Below are 23,168 nucleotides of genomic sequence, written 5' to 3' on the forward strand. Positions count from 1 at the left end.
TGCCTTAGATTTAATATTCTTCATAACTAAGAGCATAACCCCTTCACCTCTCCTATCTGGCTTTCCTGTATACACTGTATTCCCCATATTAAAATACAGCATCACTTATGTCTGAGTGACACCATGACTCTGCTATTCCTATAATGTCTACAATTGATAACTTAATCAGTATTTGAAATTTGTCAAATTTATTTACAATGCTCCTAGCATTAGTGTACATGCAAGTAAACATGCACGTGTTCTTACTCTTAGTTACCCTAACACAGCCCATATATTCATTTGTATCATGATGACCCAAAGCAGGGCCTGAAATCACAGACACCTTGCTTTCCAGGCTGCTGCATGTACCAATAGTAGTAATGCAAGAATCAACTACACCTCTGCCTGTGGCTCTAGTTAAACTATTAGTTTCTGTATCCCCCAAGCTAGCAGTTTTCCAACTCACTTATCACTGCCTCAATAGCATCAGCAAATATTCTTGCATCCCTTCTATTCAAATGTATTCCATCCCTGTAAAAGCAGTCTTTCCTGTTAATAAGCACAGACCATGCTGAAAAAAATTCTATCCCATGAGCCTTACACATTCTTCCCAGGGCCAAACTGATAGACAAGGCTCTCAACATACACACCCTCCTATTGTGTCTAGGCAGAATTGCAGACACTTTCGATATAGGCGCCTCCATAGCCAGGTGGGAAGGAGCAGCAGTGCGTAGCACACGCTTCTTGATTAGACCGGGGTTCGAGCCCGTCACCACCAAATACGAAGGATGGAGAAAGGTCACGAAATGACCACCGCATATCCCGGAGCAATATGGCCTTAGTTGCTAATGCTCCTAAAAATCAAATAACAAACAGACACTTTCAAATTCAATCCTAACTCATGACATTTTGCCAACATCACCCTGTACTTATTAAGTATGTCCTCAGATATCCTATTCTTAATATTATTAGTGCCAACATGTACAACAATATCATATCATCTTTTGTGCCCTGCAAACATTTCACAAGTTGAAATTTGAAATTTTTTTTGATCTGTAATGCACTGGAGAGATTATACAACTTAATTAATCTGACTTCTATAATTGAATTTTAAAATTAAATTAGTTTTAATTAACTTTAGTATTAATTTATATTGATTAAACATAAAAAGTGTATTTTCCCTGCCTCATTTTTCTCCATTTTCTGTAGACTCTTTTGCCAACCGCCCAGTGCTGATTTCAGAAAAAGTTCACGTTCTTCGTCATAAACTGCCTGAAAAAAAGTAATAAAAATATTGGTTAAGTAGAAATTTATTCACAGATATAACTCTTTAAAACAACTACAGATATGAGTACAATTTTCATATCTATAGCTGTTTTTAAATAATTATAAATTGTGATAACTGTTGCAATCTGCAAATATTATAACTATATAACATCAATTACTATATACATTTATCATTCTTCATCTCAAATATTACATTAGCAAATATTTCTGATAATCATCTAATAACAATAATATAACACAGTACAATGCATTTTTAACAAAACTGGCAGAATAAAAAATATTCAGATGTAATTTGTTCACAATACATTGAAACCACCTTCAATATTTATGTTCTCCTTACAGCTCACACAAAAAAACACTTACGATGTAGTATTAGTATTAATAGTGGAAAATGACACAAGAAAGCTAGCTTATACAACATTAGACAAAAAAAATTCCTGTTTCATATATCCATCCCCTCCAATAGTTTGTCTAGTTCTTCCTTGAATTTATTCAAACTATCCACTTCCACAACAACAAATGGTAGCTTATTACAGCAATAAACAACCCGTTAGCTGAAGGCAAACTTCCACACATCTATTCTGCAACTATCCTTCCTCTATTTGAATTTATGCCCCTTCATGTGCATATTCTGAGCAAAAGGATGAATCCCATCAGCACTGAGTTTGCTCAAGCCATTCAAAGCCTTAATCATATCACCTTGAAGGTTCCTAGTATCCAGACACTGCAATTTGCAGAACTGCATACTTGTGAAATGGTTAACAAAATTTTGAACACCAGACTTCAGTCATCAAAATTTTTAACTGCATTAAAAATTTTGATGACAGAAGAATACAAAATATTGAACTAGTTCCTGAACACTGGGTATGGTTGCTATTGAAACTGAAAAATACTCCATTAAGATTGTTTTACTGCAACTTTTAATTAAGAGTTCAGTTGAAACTGCTAATGTTTTTTTAATCAGTTTATCGCAATTTTTTTGAGCAACTATTTTGCTTATTATAGTTTCTGAAAATATATACAGTATAACCCAGATAAGAAGTTTTCCAAGGGAGTGGAGGCTTAGAACTTCTTACAAGGGAAAACTTCTTAGAAGGGTAAATGACCTTATGGGTATGAAATATTAATTACAGAAATAAAAGTAAAAAGATACACATACATAAGTTAAAGATCATTTTTAAGTAATATGTCAGATTTATAAATATTTTATTCTGCCTATGGGAAACATTTTTAAACTGAGCAACAATCCACTAAGTAATTCAGAACTGTTCACAACCATCAAAACTTAACAGTTAATGTGGTTGGCATATTCAATTATGGATATCGATGATAACAATTGCAATATGTCATTCCCATTATATCAAAATATTTATACTAAAAAGGTTTTATGCCTCTTACTATGGAAAATTCACTAATCGAACAATTTAGTGTGTAAAATCATTTTAGTTCATAGTAAATAACCGAAGTAGGTGAAATGGCATCGTTTTTGCTATATCTCATATTTTGAATGTCTTCATGATGAATTGCCCTGATATTGAACTACCTTCGACAGTGGATTCTCGAATAGGCAACACTTCACCAGTGGATTCTCAGCAGATACCACCACCCCTAGGTGGTTTAAATTTCTTAGGCTTTGTATATGTGTATACAAAGCCTAAGAAATTTAATTTATATATTAGTAATCTTAATCTACAACACTATGAAAATTTTCTCTTCAGAAAGTATTTAAACACAATTTAAATTAATTAAAAATTTTTATAGTGTACTAGTATTCTACCTCAATTTGATGCAATTCTTCATTGCATGCTGAACTTAGATCTCTTATCAGACTGTCTATTCTTCCAGAAATTACTGACATATTTTCTTGTTGCTTCTTCAAATTTTGGACAAATTCACCTTCTTTTCTTCTTAGCTCCTAAAATTTTTAGACAGACAAAATTATTCTTATATAAACACTGCTTTTAAAATATCAGCTTTTAAAATATTTAAACTATTAAACAATAAATTTGCTTTTAAAATATCCGTTCAACTCATTTCCACAAAGAAATTTCTGGAAAAAAATTTGTAAATAAAACACTAATAAATTATGTGAATAACTTTTAAGTTGAATTTATTGTAATTGTGCTAAATATTTAGTTACAGATATTTCAATAGAATGCATTTAAGTATCCCTAAACCAATACAAAAATCTTACTTAAAATTCCATTTATTGGGAATTGAATTGTACATATGGATGAAGTGGCATGCTGAAGCTAATAAGTGCTTACATATTATTATATTATTATTAGCTATATGGTCAAGGAAATCTGAGGCTTATGCTGCACCAGCCAAAAAAAAAAAAAATTTCTGAATTACCCTGAGAGAGAGAGAGAGAGAGAGAGAGAGAGAGAAGTAGAAGGGAATCATCAAGAAAGAGAAGAATGATGATATTTGGGACGAGTTAAATCAAACAAGTAGAGTTAAATTAAATAGCCATTACTGTAAAAATATGCTAAATAGTACAGGAATTTTACATTTTCAGTAATATAGCTATGATTCATCATTATGAAACTGTATTAAGTATAAGTGCTCATAAAAATATGCCCAAAATCTTATTTATCATACATTACCAATTATAATCAAATGAAAAATCTTCCTCTGAGTGTATTATTTTTCCTAATCATACCTCTTTCATTTCTGAAATTACACGGTCTTTATCTTTAATAACTTCATTACAAGCATTCTTCTGTTCTTTCACCATCTGCAGAGAGGGAAAAAAAATAACTTTCTGTAGCTAATATAAAATTATTGTATATCATTTACAACAGAGTTTTTAAAATAAAGTGATAATATACATATTTTATTTCTTTAACAAGATAAATTTTGTGACTCTACATAGAGTATTAAGTGCTTTTACCAAATAAAAATTAATAATAAACTAAATGGTGTGTATTTATCATTTTAAAGTAATATAATTTTAAACATAGAAAATTTAGGCCATATTTGAGATTCAACTATACCTGTGTATACCAATATCTGCAAAATAACAGGAGGTGATTCCTCATGAAACAGAATACTGATTTCAAAAATTCCCTGCTGGCAATGAGAGATCCCAAACCAGAGTGATTCCAGCACTAGATTTTGATTTGATTTGATTTGATTTTTTATGGCGCATCGGCAGCTAAGACCATAATGCGCCAAGTCACATTCCAGCACTAGAGAACCCATACCAGAATGAACTCGGTATAATTCCCCACCCCCATAAAAAAGATTGCTATTTCTCTGCAACTCCAATACCGATCAGTACTAATGCTGCTCTACCAAGTCAGTTTACTTTCTGTCACTGTATCAAAATCTAATGCTCCTCAAAAATCAGTACTAATGCTGCTCTACCAAGTCAGTTTACTTTCTGTCACTGTGTCAAAATTATGAATGCAGTGTTTTATTTTTGCAAGTTTTGCTGTGATAAAAGTTAATAATGGCCAACAAAGGTTAAAAACAATAGTGCAAAAACAATAGTGTAAAAACAATTTAAGTGAAGGTTTCTATTTCTGAAAAATGAAGAAAAATTATGATGGAGCAGAAAAGTGGACACATTGGAAATAAATAATGCTGCTTCTGGTGAAAGCATTCCCATACCGGACACACTTTTGCATGAGATCAAAAGTATGTCCAGTGTGTCCCATACTGGACACACTTTTGATCTCATGCAGATAATAATAATAACTATTATTATGGATAAAGATGAGAATTAAAGACAAAGCAATAATTGCTGAAAAATAATTAAAATGCTTCCCTCTATTTACACATTACATTATCTATATCACACAATATAGTACTGAATTTTCCAATTATTATTATGCTTTCTTTGTAGTTGTCATGTTACTTCCAAGCATTTTCAGTTCAGTTATAATTCAAATTACAATTTCTGGCTATATGTTGTCCCATTAAACATGATATCAGGATCTTTTTTTTTCTTTTTTTTTATTACTATTAAATTTTCTTATGATGAAGGATTTGTGCATTTATCACCATCATTAAGAAAAAAATAACTCCATAACATTCATGATAGTTTGTGTGTCAGTTATACACAATATGTCATCAAGATGTCCACCATAGTATGTGATTTTCAGGATGAAAGACCATATATATATATATATGTTTATTCAATTTTGGATAAATATAATTCCGATAAGAAACCACTTAAACTAAGACCATTGGGTAATCTCAAAATTTGTCTATACACTTTATTTTCAAAGGCTATGTAATTAGCCTTTGAAATAAAAATTTGTCTATACACTTTATTTTCAAAGGCTATGTAATTAGCCTTTGAAATAAATGTGCATTCTAGGTTGAAATATTCTGTGGAAGAATCTAATTCTCCTATTAATGTTCCCAACCTTACACTAAACTTAAAACATAAACTTACAAATACATACATGTTTCTTCACTATAACAGTAACCATCTATTTGCTCACAAAGATTTTTTATGGTATGCAATCAGCTTTTGACTTCTTATAAATATTGTACTTCAATCAGATTTCAATAATGAAATCAATATTTTGATAGATAGGTTATAACATGATTAATTTTAAGAATTAATAATTACATAAAATTTAATTATTAATTTTAATTCATAAAGAATCATAAAAAATCATAATCCACAAAAGAAAAATTAACAACATTATTCAATGATTAATCAATCTAACAGATCGCAGGAAAAACACTTTATCTGCATTGCTTACACTAAATAGTAGTTTTCAGCTCTCATTAAATTATTTAAAAATACAAAATACATGACAGTAGTGAAACTAATTTGTAAACTTGAGTCCTTATTTAAATCTCAGTCATTTCATCAACCGGCCAGGTCTCTTCAGAAACATAATCTTGTTTATAGTATTTCTTGTACTGCCTGCAATACTCCATATCAAGGATTTGACTAGGTGTAGCTTGGAATGAAGACTCAACCATCATGTTGCTTCAGTTGTGGCTAATCGTCCAGGAGCATCTAACCTCTTTTATCACTCTGTTATTTGTACACATTTATTCACTTTTGAAAATGACAAAGAAATGGACATCCAAAATAATTTCACTAAATTATTAATCTCCAAGACGCTTAGAAATGAAGCTGCATAGTAATTCCATAAATGTGAGACACCTGTATCTTTTATCTGTACATTGGATGTATGAACATATGCTAAAAAACTCCCCTGATGCCAAAGTGTATTTGTGGGTTTGGGTGTTGGCATAGTTTTTAACTTGTTTCTTTAGCACAATTCATGTGCATAATAATTTTAGTGATTTAGCAAAAATATCTTGAAAAAATAAAATAAAAGTAGGTGACTACTTATACCCACAGTTATCTAAAAGGTATACTGGACCTTTTAGGTAGCTTTTAGACCTTTTTGGTCAAACATTAATGACTACTTTTTATTTGCATACTTGGTAATAATAATGATCTAATAAAATTTAATAAAGATTTTATTAGATCATTATTTGTGTTATTTGTACTACTTAATGTGTTATCCTTTTGCCAAGGATAACACATACAAAGTTTTATTAGCAACCTTCAGATTGATCCCAATAAATCACCAATTATTTGGTTATTTCAGGATCACATTTATATTTTTCACTTTATTATATTAAGGCAGCCTTACCACCCACTTACAAGTACAACAGTGCTCATATTTAATCTTTCACATCTCAACTTCCACCTCTACTTTATTCTACAGCTAAAGAAAAATGTTCCTATAAACATATGTTTCAAAAGTCTTTATTTACAAGATATCAAACATTAATCATAAATTAGCAAACTGTGTAAAATGACAAAAACATTCTTATTTTCAAATTTATGTCATAAAAATATGATTATATAAAATTGGCTTTAAACTGTACAAAATTTACATATTAACAATGACATGAATAGTACTGCTCTATTACATGAATATTGCCAATTACTCAGTTGTGAATAACCATTACAACAGAGTATATACAACTACTTAAGCCAACCAGGCTAGCTGGGTGGGTAAAGTGCCTGCCTGGCAACCCAAAGGTCGCGGGTTCGAATCCCGCCTCGGGCTTGGATCAAAGTACTGCAAAAACCTTGGGAGGTGCATTATGGCCACAGAAGCCAATGCGGCAACAACTACAAAAAACAAAAAAAAACAAAAAAAACTTAAGTTTCAGATTCCAATGTAGTTGCATCGCTGTTTACAGTATGACATTTGTTAAACTGATATTATGCAAGACACAACAACTTTGTTTATGTTTGCAGAGTTAACTGATATAATTTTAATTTATGGTGAGGTTCATAATTCCCTAGCTGCTGTTCACAGATAAAAAATTTCCAACTCAGTGATAACCAAATCATAAAACATTTGCTGTTGTGGAGTGATGACTAAGAGAAACAAGTATGCTAAAACTATTATGAGTAAATGCTGGTATAGAGTGATTTCAAGAGCAAATACTTTGTGCTATGCAAGTAGCCCCTTACCACAAATATTAGAAAGTATTTGTGGTAGAAGATACAGGCTCAGATTCAGATCGCATAACTGTTTCAGATTCAGATACAAATTCAGGTTGCATAAATGTTTAATTTGCATGCATATAGAGAGTACTGCATGAACAGCAATTGTATCCCATTCACAGTATGTTGGTACAAGAATAGTTACTGCAAGATAATAATAAATGCCAAAACGTCTGTCAGTGACACATTTTACAATGTACACACATAAGCCTCAATTTTGCAGCTATATTCTAGTTATAGATGAATCAGGTTTACAAGAAAAATGAATTCTTAACTCTCAAAACACTTATACTTGGACCAAAGAAAACTTGAATATAATTGTAACTGCTTGTTATCAATGCACTTTTTCCATTAATTTTGGTGGGATATTCTTTGGGACAATCTCATGGGCCTTTATATTTTAGTAGCAAGACTTTTGAAAATGGCATATCTACATTTTCTGCAGAACTATCTGTGGGAGCTATTGGAAGATACACCCCTCAAAAACTAGGCAGGGTTTATGCACAATGATGAACCAGCCCACTTTTTCTATTATATTTCTGATTATTTAAATAAGGAACAGAATAGCTGATAGAGTGTTCAAAATGGCTTTGTACAATGGCCACCATGATCACCAGACCTCATACTACCCTTGAATTACTTTGTGTGGGAACCCATGGAATCCACTGTTTACATGTCTTTTACCATGCATAAAAGACAAACTGAGAAATCATATTTTGGAAGCCACTGACATCATTAAGAATAGTGCTGAATAGTTCTGAAATGACAAGACATACCAGGAATCGTGGATTCATTATGCTGAATGCTACATTGAACAATATGGACAAAACAAAGCTGCTGCTCAAAGTGAACATCTCAAGCAGCTGTTCAAAGTTAACTGTTGCTTTCCTTTTAGAGGTTCATTTCAGTTTATTTTTGTTTTGTATTCATAATTAATGATTAATATCTCAAAAATAAAGACTTTTGAAATGTTTGTTTACAGGAACTTTTCTTCTTATTTTTAGTTGTAGGATATGCTCCCTACATTTTTTTCTGTACAATTCTGAAACACCTGTATATCTGGTAATAACTTTTATCTATATAAAATAATTTTATATTGAAATAAAAGACAGCAAAGAATGAAGACAAGGAATTTTTCATGTATGTGAATACAACAAAGAAGAAAGCTAATCAGATTGAACCCTTGTACACTGCACGTGGGAAAGTCTTAGATAACCCAGCTGATGTTGCAGATGAATTGAATAGTTACTTTTGCATCATATGAATTGAATAGGCACTTTCCGCATTGAATAAATTGAATAAGTACTTTTGCATCAAATGAATTGAATATGTACTTTTCCATTGAATAAATTGAATAGGTACTTTTGCATTGAATGAATTGAATAGGTACTTTTCCATTGAATGAATTGAATAGGTACTTTTGCATCATGTGAATTGAATAAGTACTTTTGCATTATGTGAATTGAATAGGTACTTTGCATCAATGTATAGCCAATACATAAAAGTGGTTCTAAGAGTGAAGTTGGTAACTACAGATGGTTAACTTGACTTCAGTGGTAGGAAAAATCTTAGAGGCAATGATCAAGAAGAGTGCAATTCAGGGACCTTTAGATAGATATGGCATTCTGAAGGGCACACATCGTGGCTTTGTTAAGGGTAAATCACACTTAACTGACTTAGCAGACTATTTTGACATAGTTACTCATGAGCTGGATTTAGGTAAAAATTGTGACACAGTTTATTTGGATTTTGGCAGAGCATTTGACTTGGTCCCTCATGAGTGGTTATTGTATAAGCTTGAACAGGTTGGGATTACTAGTAACATTCTAGGATGGATTGCTGGGTGGCTGCAGGGGAGAAAGCAGGGGGTGTGATTAATGGATATTCTTCAGATTGGGGTAACATCAGGAGTAGGGTCTCTCAAGGATCAGTTCTTGGACCACTGTTGTTTCTTATTTTCATAAATGACATCGACAAAGGGATAGAAGGCGTGATGTCAAAATTTGCAGATAATGAAAAGACTGGCAGAGTCGTTAATGATCAGTGCCAAGCAGCTCTCCTTCAGGATGACTTGAAGAGACTTCAAAGATGGTCAGAGAAGTGGCAGCTATGTTTTAATGCTGCTAAATGCAAAGTCTTACACTTGGGAAACAACAGCCCACAAATAAATAATACACTTGGTGGGGTTGAATAAAAAACAGTAAAGAAGGGAAGGGGTCTGGGAGTTATAATGTGGATATGAAGTTTTCTGAACAGTTTAAACAGGCAACCAGGAAAGCCCATGGTGTCCTATCGATGATTTATTGAACGTTATCGTGTAGAGATAGGGAGGTTATAATTCCACTGTATAGGGTAATTGTAAGACCACATTTTGAATACTGTGTTCAGGTATGGAGACCTCATCTGAAAAAAGACACTGAGCTTTCTGAAAGGGTCCAAAGATGAGCAACTTGAATGGTAAGACTGACAAAAGTTTAGGTCTAAAAGTTTTTTAACAATTGATGGTACAATCCTTTAACTAAATTGCATGAAAACATGCATGCTTTCATCCAATTTAGTTTCATCCATTAAGTATATGCATATGTATTGCATATTAATGGAAAATGACAATACAAATTGAAATAGAATGAAGGTCAGATGTCACCTATTCTATCCTAAAATGAAGAAAACTGTACATTTTAGAAAGAAAATAAATTGTATATTTTTGAATTATGCATTAATCTGAATAAAATAAGAAATTCCATAAGGAAAATTCATAAATAAATAAATAAATATATCTGATTGCATAATGTAAATTATTATAATCAAATTATTAAAAACAATGCAATTAAATATTAACAATGCTGAAGCATTACTTACATCATGAAGTTTTTGTGGTACTTTTATTTTTTTAACTAATTCCCATTGTGACACTATCTGAAAATGAAAATAAAAATAGAGAAATGTATTATACAAAACATAAGTTATTGTCTTTAATGTGAAGAGAGAGACAACAGTATAATTTAGTGTAATGAGTGGAGGACATCACATGGGTTATTTAATTCTTAAAATGTTTTAAGAATTAAATATCTTATGTGAGTATAGTGTGCTTTATATAATTTAAGAATAATTTAATTCCTAAATTCAAACATGATTAAAGAGGCCTGTGCATTCTGGATTCATTATTATTATTATTAAATTACAGTTGCTTAGAGCAAAACAGATACAAAAATATAGATTGTGACAAGTTTAATAATAGGAAATATACATATATTAGATTAGATACATACAAATAAAAGCTTTCGGTTGTTTAGTCAACCTTCTTCAGTTAAACTGACAATTAGAATGGAGCATGAGGGCGTGTATTGCCAATCTTGTACGTGAAGTGCGTGATTAATTGTTGGATGTTGAATCCTGTGGCTGTGATGTATGTGGACATGGCCAGCGTTTGTCAATGGACAGGATTGCTGTTTCGGTGATAAGGTGGACTTGACAACCACTGTTCTCGTTCACTGAAGTATTGGAGCATTTGATGTTTAATTACTCCAACCAGGCGCGTCGCCAATAATGGCGGGACTTATCCACAATCACGACATCGTGGTGTGGGTCAATGTCGTGGTGGGTGGCCCAAACGTGTTCGGCAATAGCTGAGTGCTCCACATCCACTAAGTGGATTGCTCTTTTGTGTTCAGAAAGGCGTTTTTCGAGCCGTCTCCCAGTTTCCCTGATGTAACAGCTAGTGCAGTCACGGCAAGAGATGCGGTAGACCAATCCGCTTTGTAGTAGGGTGGGGACAGGTGTTTTTACCTTAGAGATGAGGGATCATAATTTTCTGCCTGGGAGTTGTACGCATTTTATCCCATGTGATTTTAAGATTCTACAAATCTGTTGTGATAGGTTTGGGTAGTATAAGATAAAGGCGCTCATGGCTGAGTCATCACCTTGGATGTTTCTGTTGGTCGCTTCGTGGTCGTGTGTCTGTAGGTCACACCTGTCAAGGGTATTGATGGGATAGCCACACCTCGTAAGATCTGCCTTGACTTTAGCGATTTTGGTGCGCCTCTTATTTACAGAGCTAGAGTGTGTCCAGGCACTGGACACACTCTAGCTCTGTAAATGAGGAACTGGACACACTCTAGTGTTAAGGACACACTGGATAAAGGCACTGGACACTAGCTCTGTAGGCACTGGACACACTCTAGTGTCCAGGACACACTGGATAAAGGCACTGGACACACTCTAGCTCTGTAAATGAGAGGCACTGGGCACACTCTAGTGTCCAGGACACACTGGATAAAGGTATACTACCCAAACCTATCACAGCAGGTTTGTAGAATCTTAAAATCACATGGGATAAAATGCATACAACTCCCAGGCAGAAAATTACAATCCCTCATCTCTAAGGTAAAAACACCTGTCCCCACCCTACTACAAAGCAGATTGGTCTAACGCATCTCTTGCCGTGACTGCACTAGCTGCTGCATCGGGGAAACTGGGAGATGGCTCGAAAAATGCCTTTCTGAACACAAAAGAGCAATCCACTTAGCGGATGTGGAGCACTCAGCTATTGCCGAACACGTTTGGGCCACCCACCACGACATTGACCCACACCGCGATGTCGTGATTGTGGATAAGTCCCGCCTTTTTGGCGACGCGCCTGGTTGGAGTAATTAAACATCAAATGCTCCAATACTTCAGTGAACAAGAACAGTGGTTGTCAAGTCCACCTTATCACCGAAACAGCAATCCTGTCCATTGACAAACGCTGGCCACGTCCACATACATCACAGCCACAGGATTCAACATCCAACAATTAATCACGCACTTCACGTACAAGATTGGCAGTACATGCCCTCATGCTCCATTCTAACTATCAGTTTAACTGAAGAAGGTTGACTAAACAACCGAAAGCTTTTATTTGCATGTATCTAATCTAATATATGTATATTTCCTATTATTAAACTTGTCACAATCTATATTTTTGTATCCGTTTCGCTCTGAGCAACTGTAATTTAATAATAATAAATTCAAACAATAAATTACTTCTCAGGGCTATCTATTCAAGTAATGATCAAATATTTAAATCACAGGCACTGCTACTTACAAATGGCTGACTTGGATATGAAGTTTTGCTGTATGGTTCACATGATATCACTGTAAAATAATTTCATGTGTGAAATTTTTTTAGCGTTTACCGTTCAGGTAAGTTTTAGGTTAATAGGAAATAAATATTGCCTAAATTTCAAAATATTGATTAAAACAACTTGCTATAATCAGCAATTTTAATTTTTTAAAATTTTATTAGAGTTATAATTGGGCAGATTTATTATCAGTGAATGGTTGGGGAAAAAAAGTAAGCGATTTTTAACTTTTGAAACAGTGAACTTTTATCTGCCATGAAGCATGACAGATAAAAATACACTCGTAATCAAGAAGTAAACTTGTACCAGTTCATATAAATTGAACTGTAAAGTCTGCTCTTGTTTCATAAATGTGAGACACCTGTATCTTTTTGTTCCAGCATGTTCCTTTTCAAGGACCAAACACACTTAGATGCATTCTTCAAATTTGTCAGTCTGCCAAAATTGTCATATTTTTATCCCTGCTATAGTTATTTATGTGTTAAACATTAGAAGAAATTATTAGATAATCTATAAGATAATATAACCTTTTTTCCACCTCTGAATAAAATACTGTAAAAGTCAAAGATTTTTTTTACATCCTTCTATTGGCAACAGATGTATTTATTATACTTTTATGGTTTGAACAAATTACTGCAAAATTTAAAATTATTTTTCATGTCTCATTATCTTTGAATTAACTGTGATTTTTGGTCTGTCCAGTAGAACAAACTGCAATGAGATCAGTACCAAGGTCATTGCTTCCGTACTGCATGGTACAATCCGTGGGAAACATCAATTTCTGCAGAAAGGAAATTTGCTACTTCTAAGGATGGTACATTAAAACCAAGATTTATGACCATTTAGATCAAAAAATTTATATTAAAAAAATGCAGGAGGCATTCTAAAAAATTTAATGTTAAGGTGGGGCATATGTCCCTTCTGCCCACCCATGAATATGCCCCTGCTGTAACCCAAGACTTGATTTTCACACTGTGAGATTCAGAAGCTAATTAGTTTCCAAAAGAACTTTTAATTCAAACACCTAATAAATAGTAGGCTGGCTTTGGCTTGTTAGACAGCTCTCCTAGATTGAAGCTGTCATATAGGTGAGCTGAAAGTAAAATGATCCGCTGAAAGTAGATTTTTATATTTACTGGCATGCTGCCAATTTTTACAAAATATCCTCACAATAATGTTGTTATTATTATTATTAGCCATATAAGGCAAGAAAGCCTGAAGCTTATGCTGCATCAGCAAAAAAAATTCCCAAATGACCATGAGACAGACAGAGAGAGAGAGAGAGAGAATCCAAAGTAGAAAGGAATCACCAAGAAAGAGAAGAATGATGATATCCAGCTCAGGACCCAGGGTGTGCCAAGCCCACACTCACCTGATATGATGTTGTTGCAATTGCAAAGATATTATTAAATTTTTGATGCCAATATAAATAAAAGAAGACAACATAGAATTCCACAATAATAATATTAACTGGATCTTCGATGAGGACGAAAGAGGCTTCTACAGAAATCAGGAATCTCGAAGATGATGGGAAACGAGGGAATGGACCACCCGAGAAGAAGATGACGATTGAGGATTTCTGGGGAAACATATGGAGCACAGAAGTAAAACATAACAGCTGAACCAACTTGGATAGAACTAGAACACAAGAAAACCAAGGACATACAAGAAATGAGAGGGTGGGAGATTCAGGAAGATGTAAAACAGACGATCAAGAACTCGCACAATTGGCAAACTCCAGGAATAGATAAGGTCCACAACTTCTGGTACAAGAAGCTCACTCGCACACACAAGCACCTGGCAGAGCAGTTCACCCAAATGATAAGGCACCCAGAGCCAATCCCAAAGTTTCTCACTCAAGGAATCATATATCTGAAGCCTAAAGATGAAGATACAAGGAACCCGGCAAAATATAGGCCAATCACCTGCCTCCCAACAATGTACAAGATCCTGACCAGCTGCATAACCAGGAAGGTATCAGACCACTCGGAGAGCCAGAAAATAATGTCCGAACAGCAGAAAGGATGCAGCAGCTCAGCAAAGGATGCAAGGAGCAATTAACCATAGATGCTGCGGTTATGGAGCAAGCCTACAAGAAGCGCCGCAACATGTACACAGCCTACATCGATTACCGCAAGGCCTTTGACTGCGTGCCTCATAGCTGGCTAATAAAGGCGCTGAAGATCTACAAAGTAAATCTGATACTGACAAACTTCCTATGAGAAACGATGGCGAAATGGAGTACCACCATTAGGGTGGAAAATATCACAACCAGGCCAATCCCCATCAGGAGCGGAATCTTTCAGGGAGATGCCCTGAGCCTATTATGGTTCTGTCTAGCAGTTAACCTGGTATCCACCATTCTCAACAGTAGCAAGTATGGATATAACCTCAAAGAAGGAAGGAAGAACCTGTAAACCCTCACCCACCTAATGTACATGGATGACATCAAGCTCTACGCAGGAACCAAGAAGCATCTCTAGCAACTACTCCATATCATCAAAGAATTCAGCAATGATATTAGGATGGAATTTGGTCTAGACAAATGCAAGACCCATGGATTGCACCAGGGAAAATTAGTGAAGCGAAACTACCAGCTGAAGACTGGTAAAGAGATCGAAGCCATGGCAGAGGGAGAGGCCTACAAATACTTGGGGATGATGCAGGCTCAGCAGTTACAGCACAAGGAAATTAAGGCCTGCCTGACCAAAAAACACCATCAGAGGCTCAGAAACCTGCTGAAAGCAAAGCTGAATGGAGGAACACAGTTAAAGCCATAAACACCTATGCAGTCCCAGTATTAACATACTCCTTCGGGGTCGTAAATAGGACTAACACCGAGCTGGAGGATATCATGAGAAAGACAAGGACAATGATGACCAAGAGCTGCCAACACCACCTGACATCTGCCATGGAGAGACTGACAATTGCCCGAGAAGAAGGAGGAAGGAGCCTGATAGACCTCATTGAGCAACAGAAGACAGCGATAGTTAACCTGAAGGATTACTTCCAGAAACACACAGCAGCACTCCACCAGGTCATAAGGAAGATAGACCAGCAGTATATGCCATTCAACCTAAGCGAGGAGTCCCCTCCCAACCAGGAGGCACAAACAAAGCTAGAAAGATGGGCAGAGAAGACATTCCATGGCAGACACTACAATGATCTCCATCAAGATCACATAGATAAAACTGCTTCCAGTGCATGGCTCACGAGCAGGATGCTCTTCCCCGAGACTGAAGGATTCATGCTTGCAATCCAAGACCAGGTAATCAACACCAGAAATTATAGAAAATACATCACCAAGGAGCCCGGAGTGTCTGATGATACATGTGGACGATGCCACCTGGCCTCAGAAACAATCCAACCATCACTGCAGGGTGCAAGGCGAGCACCCAGACTGAGTACACTCATAGACACGACCAGGTAGCAAGGATAATACATCAGAAGCTAGTGAGGAAATACCAGTTGACCAAAGAAAGTGTACCATACTACAAGTACGAACCACAGGCATTACTAGAGACCCCAACCCACAAGCTGTACTGGGACCATGCCGTAATAACGGATAGAACAATCCCGCACAACAGACAGAACATAACCCTTGTGGACAAGAAGGAAAAAACTACCTATCTGATTGACATAGCGGTACCCAACACTGGCAACCTGCAGAAAACCCATGGGGAAAAAATCAGGAAATACATGAACCTGAGACATGAGGTCAAGGAGATGTGGCATATGCAAGAAATATCGATCATCGTGGCACCTCCGTAGCCAGGTGGGAAGGAGCAGCAGTGCGTAGCACACGCTTCTTGATTAGACCAGGGTTCGAGCCCGTGACCACCAAATACGGAGGATGCGGAAAGGTCAGGGAATGACCCCTGCATATCCCCGGAGCAATATGCAGGGGTCATTTTTAGCTAATGCTCCTAAAAACCAAACAACAACAACCGATCATTGTGTCAACCACCGGTACAGTGCCAAAGACCCTAAATCACAGCCTAGCAGCAATAGGTCTCCCAGCGAACACCTACAAGGAACTCCCAGCGAACACCTACAAGGAACTCCAGAAAGTCGCAATCTTGAACACCTGTAGGATAGTCAGAGAGTTCCTTGACCAACAGTAACACCAGACATAACAACAACCCTGTGTACTTGGTAGCAATACCTGTCACAAGGTGGAACTCCCAATCAGGGAGAAATAATATATATAATAATAATAAATAAAATACATTTTAAAAATATTATTTTAAAAAAATTTATCATGCTGAACATTTTATTGGAAATAATCTGAAATATTTTTACCCGTATGCTGTACTGGCACAAAATGTTTTACCAGTACTCGTTACTAATCTGTACCGGCTTCTTTCAATACTGGACCTATTCATAATTGAGATTTGAGCTGATTTTGCCTTACATAGAACTTTCTTGTCTGAATTCACCTTTTCAGCTTACCCTAAATGAATGCAAACAAAAAAAATGCTTCCAAATTCAATACATGAAAAGGTTCCAGTAATATTCACTTTGCCCTGGAGGACTAGTACCTGGATGCAGGCTTCAGTGTTAATATGGCCCCCTGCCTTCAAGTAAATAAGCAATGTAAAAAAATTATTTCATAATTATATATATTTTGACATTAGATATTAAGAATATGTGAATTTCTCTACTAGTTGCAAAATATTCATTCTGGGTAAGCTAATTCATATTGCTATGGTTTCAGCAATTAATCAACAATAATGCCCCAATCACAGAATACATTATTTTATAGAAAATGCATTATGGATTACTTGCATCAATATAACTCACCTCATCAAATTTTTGCAGTACTATTTCAGCTTCTTCTTCTAATTTTTTCTTTCTAAGACATAGGAAAAAAATTATTATTATTTTAATAATAATCCTGAACATGAAAGGTTGTTGATTCCTAAAGGGCTCTAATACGATGGAATGGGTTGAAGGCCGAAAAGAAATACAGGGTGATTCTAAATTATTGTTGGAATTTCCATGGCCTATAATTTCTAACCGGAAACAACAAAATAAAATTGCTTATGAAATATGAAAGTGTAACTCAAAAAGTTTTATTACCTATAGAATCAATACTGCAGAATGCTAAAGAACTTCAACATGCGTGCCTATAGTAGCAAGTAAGATGTCCAAGCGATATTCAATTTCCCTCCAAGTGTTCTCCAGCATTTGCGGTGTAACTGTTTCGATCACAGCAACATTCTGAGCTTCAGTTCATCGAGGGAGGTCACAGGGGTCTTGAACATAATGCCCTTCACGTATCCCCACAGGAAGAAAGCAAGCGGCGTAAGATCGGGTGAGTGTGGAGGCCATGGAATCGGTCCACCAGGCCCAACCCAGCACCCAGGAAAATGCATGTCAAGAAATTCCCAGACAATAAGAGCCTAATTTGGCAGTGCACCAACTTGCTGGAACACCACATTTGACTGGTGATTTTCCAAATGAGGTAACAGATACAGCTATAGCATGTCCAGATAGGTCACCGCTGTCACTGTTTTTTCCGCAAAGAAAAAGGGCCCCAAAACTTCCGAACATGACTTCCCAAAACTTCCTTTTCGGTGCAGAACACGACCAGTCTCTTGAAATTGCTTTAACCAATGTCAGATAGCATTATCTGAAGGTGGATATTTTTCATACTGAGTTCTGTAACATCACTGGTTGTGATAACAGACTTTGTTTCGAAAAACCAAAGTATGCACACTGCCTTTTCTTGAACAGTCGCCATTTTGAAGTAATGCAGTCAATATCTCCCAGACATCAATGCGTTGAGTACAGCATTGCCAAATAAAACATTTTGAGTTACACTTTCATATTTCATAAGCAGTTTTATTTTGTTGTTTCCAGTTTAAAAATTATAGGCCATGGAAACCCCAACAATAATTTAGAATCACCCTGTATGTTAACATTAGACTGGAACAATAGTATAGCCAGGATATGGAATGGGTAGGTAAAAAGGAGGGTTTCAGCCCATTTTTAAAAAATTAAATTACAAAGCCATTAAAAATATGTAAGAAATATTATTTGGCTTAAACATTTCTTTATTGGCATGGCAATACATTCAAAACAATACATTTTAGGGGAGCTGAACAACATCCCCCCCCATCCCAAGCTATGCCAATGCACGAGAATATCTGCAAATTATAATTTTCAGGAAATATGTTATGAAGGTTATTACAAAATGATGTAACTCCAGGTAGAGACTATAGTCCTCCCCACCCTTTATGATAAAAATAAAGTAGGTTTTTTTATTGCCACATGATGATTGGTGATTCTTCAGACCACCACTTTAGCTTTCCCCTCTAAAAAATCCTGAAATACTATATATAGACCTCACATTTCTACTAATGATGATTCTCAGTCATACACAAAAAATTAAAATATTAAGATGTGAGGGACATCACAAAATGAATACTGGTAGTAATTTTCATGTGTTATTATAACAAAATGTCTGCTGATGAGGCTAGTGGGAGTCAGACGTGTTCAAAACTGCTAAGTGGATTTTCTTATTTATTGATTTGAAATTATTGTTTTTCTAAAACTTTTGATTTAAATTTAATAGTATAGCATTATTTCGTGATTTTCTGATTAATCTGGTGTATTTATTCTTTACTCAGCCTTGTATGCATAAAAGTATCAGTAAGGGTATCAAATCCATTTGTTACAGGTTGCAACTCTGCTGAACGAGATGTTTTTTAGCCATATTTAGCCGCTTTATTGACTAATTGTTACATCAAATTATTTTCTATAATTAGCTTAGACCTAGTCAGGATCCTTAGTTTATTCTGAATTGAGACAGCGAGATTTGGAAGTTAATTAATACTTAAGTGTTCGTAGATTTACCGTTTGTAACTTGCCGCCATTGTTATACGACACAACGTTATATCCCGAACTAGATAGCTTAAGCTTAGTATAGTACAGTATATAATATAATATTGTCAATTAATCAGTAAAATCTATTAATTTTGTTAAACTTCGTTGTCAATTAAATTGTACTTTTAACTAAATACATATAACGACTTAGATTACAAACGTAACATACATAACTTGATTCGGAAGTTATATAAATGGAACTCGTAGATAATACTTAATAGTGAAAAATATATATAGCATTATAACTGTGTTGGGATACAAGTTTAGGGTTATAATTTTATGCTGAAATTGAAATTTTATTGAAATTAAATCGAAATCATCACTCACAGCAGCAAAGAAAAAGGCTCAAGCTAATGGGAGTGCTGTGGCTCAGGGGAGAACTGAGGGGGGGGCAGTTTCCTTCTGAATCACAGCCTTTTAAAATGCACTGCTTGCATGATGTTTGTGGAGCAATCAGGTACAGGACATGATATTATATTGCCATGGAGGATGTCTTTGTGTGCGCGTGATGCAAGAAGTGTAACGAAATCAGGCGACAGCTCAGCATTGTTATGGGCCTATATGAGAGCTTGAAGGACAGGGTGGATGCCCTTGAAGGATCTAAATTGAGTGGCCTATCAAGCTCTCAGCTGCCCACATCAATGCCAGAGCTTGCACTTGGTCATCATGTAACACAGCGGCAACCCCCGAGGCAGAATGCGCTGGTCCCACAGTAACTAGTAGTTGTTGGTGACTCTATTGTCAGGGAAACGTGGAACGTGCTTTGTAAAAAGGATAGGTGGAACAGGACCAGGTCTGCCAGCGGCAAAGGTTGATGACATTGTAGAGCGGATATCATCTTTTAAGGGCACAAAAGGTGATATAGCTGTACATGTTGGCACTAATGATATTAAGAGTACGAGACCAGCAGATTTACTTAACAAGTACAGGTCACTGTTGAAAAAAAGCCGTGAATTAGGGTTGAATTTGAAAGTGACTGAAATTCTTCCCAGACACGATAGGAGGGAGTATATGATGAGAGCCTTGTCGATCAATTCTGCCCTGGAAATATTGTGCAAGGCTCGAGGGGTAGAATTTTTTTCAGCCTGGTCTGTACTTGTTAACAGGAGAGACTGCTTCTACGGGGATGGGATACACTTAAATAGAAAGGGTGCAAGAATAATTGCTGATGCTATCAAGGCAGTGTTAGGTGGGTTGGAAAACTGCTAGCTTGGGGGGATACAGGGACTAATAGATTAACAGTAGCTACTGGCAGAGGTGAAAGTGATTCTTGCCCTGCTTCTATTGGAATGAGCAGAAGCCTGGAAAACAAGTTGCAGGATATTTCAGACACTGCTGGGAGTCATTGCAGTACAAGAAAACACATGGGTTGTGTTAGGGTAGCTAAGAATAGGAACAGGTGCATGTATATTTGCGTGTACACCAATGCTAGGAGTTTGGTAAATAAATTTGATGAATTTGAGGTATTGCTCAAAGCATTAAAGGCGGATATTGTTGGGATATCAGAGAAGTGGTGTCACACAGATATAAGGAATGCAGAACTGAAATTTGGGGAGTACAACGTCTACAGAAAGGATAGACTGGATAGGAAGGGAGGAGGGGTTATGTTATTAGTTAAGAAACACATAAAATCTGTGGCCATAATGCACCTCCCAAGGTTTTTGCAGTACGTTGATCCAAGCCCGAGGCAGGATTCGAACCCGTGACCTTTGGGTTGCCAGGAAGGCACTTTACCACCCGGCTAACCCGGTCGGCCTAGAGGGAGTAATACTCTTGATTTGATTATCAGTAGTGATTCTTCATGCATTAAGAATCTGCAGATAAAGGAACCACTAGGTGGCAGTGATCACAGTGTGTAGGAGTGGGATTTACACAAAGAGGTAACTACCATCAGGGGTAAAGGGAAGGGTTTTTGCTTTTGTAAAGGCGACTACGATGGTCTGAGACAGTATTTAAATTCTATACAGTGGGACCAACTGATGATATTACCAACGGCAAATTCAAAATGGGAAGCATTCAAAGAACTTATCTTGGAAGCTACTAGGCTTTACATACCAACTAAGAAATATTGTTCAAGGTTTAGGCCTAAATGGATGTCAGATGAACTAATGAGGCATATGGCAGAGAAGAAAAATGCATGGGATACATATAAATTAACATGTGACACAGAAGCCTATGATAGATATAAATTGATCTGAAACCAAGTTACAAAGGAGGTCAGGCAGGCGAAGGCAGATTACGAGAAATCTTTGGCAAAGGATGCAAAGAAAAACAGCAAAGAGTTTTTTACTTATGTAAACTCTAGAAGGAAGGGGATGAATCAGATTGGTCCACTTGATATCGATGGTTCAACTGTTGATGATCCTGCTCAGGTAGCTAATAAACTAAATGAATATTTTGCATTAACATTCACACATGAGGAGGTATTCAGCGAGGGGAATGCCAGAGGTGTATTCAACTCTGGCAGTAAGCTAGATAATCTTGTAATAACTGAGAGTAAAGTGGAGAAGGGAGAAATTGTTGAAGATAAACACATGAAAGGCACCTGGGGTGGATGGGATCTGTGGGATGGGATGCGGTGCAACATCTCCAGTCTATGGGTATCTCCATAGACTGGAGATGTGCAAATGTGACCCCAATTCCAAAGGAGGATCAAAGGCTGACACAAGTAATTATAGACCTGTGAGTTTAACTTCTGTTCCAGGAAAATTAATGGAGGCACTGGTTAAAGAAGCACTGCAAGATCATCTAGACAAGACTTCAGTTATAGCTCGGATACAGCATGGTTTTGTTAAGGGAAAGTCTTGCCTGACCAATTTGATTGGATACTATGATGCAGGGAATAACTTTGATATTATATACTTGGATCTTAGAAAGGCTTTTGATACTGTTGCACATGGAAGACTGCTGCACAAATTGGAGCAGTGTGGCATTGGAGGTAAATTGCTGCTATGATAAAGGGGTGGTTGAGGGGGAGAAGACAGAGAGTGGTAATCAATGGACACTGTTCATCGTTGACTAATGTTATTAGTGGAGTCCCTCAGGATTCAGTGTTGGGTCCATTATTGTTTTCTGTATTTATAAATGATATTGATGATGGTATATCAAGCTTAATGTCCAAGTTTGCAGACGATACGAAGGTTGGCAGGTTGACACTACTGACGCTATGCTACTGCAACAGGATCTAGAAAGGTTGAGCAGATGGGCTGACAGGTCTCAAATGAAGTTTAACGTTGATAAATGTAAAGTAATACATGTGGGAAACAGCAACCCCAGAGCAATGTATCAACTTTGTGGTACTACACTGACAGTGGTAGAGAAATAAAAGGACCTGTGGGTAATTGTGCAGGCAGATATGAAGTTCTTTGAGCAGTGCAGACAGGCTG

General features: G+C 36.1%; 1 protein-coding gene across 1 annotated transcript in view; it reads right to left on the bottom strand.

Moving 5' to 3' along the window:
- Positions 1-23,168, bottom strand: part of LOC150076975 (dynein regulatory complex protein 1) — a 114,271-nt gene that overhangs the window by 61,617 nt on the left and 29,486 nt on the right. Inside the window, exons 5-9 of the mRNA XM_090385746.1 lie at positions 17,695-17,746; positions 10,631-10,687; positions 3,932-4,006; positions 3,044-3,181; positions 1,165-1,251 (exon numbers count right to left, since the gene is read on the bottom strand). Coding sequence (XP_090241872.1) covers positions 1,165-1,251; positions 3,044-3,181; positions 3,932-4,006; positions 10,631-10,687; positions 17,695-17,746 — 409 coding nt within the window. The remainder of the gene's footprint in view (positions 1-1,164; positions 1,252-3,043; positions 3,182-3,931; positions 4,007-10,630; positions 10,688-17,694; positions 17,747-23,168) is intronic.

Source organism: Mastigoproctus giganteus, chromosome 12 (assembly GCF_048544385.1).
Source record: "Mastigoproctus giganteus isolate SK-2022 chromosome 12, ASM4854438v1, whole genome shotgun sequence".
NCBI classification, from domain to species: domain Eukaryota; kingdom Metazoa; phylum Arthropoda; class Arachnida; order Uropygi; family Thelyphonidae; genus Mastigoproctus; species Mastigoproctus giganteus.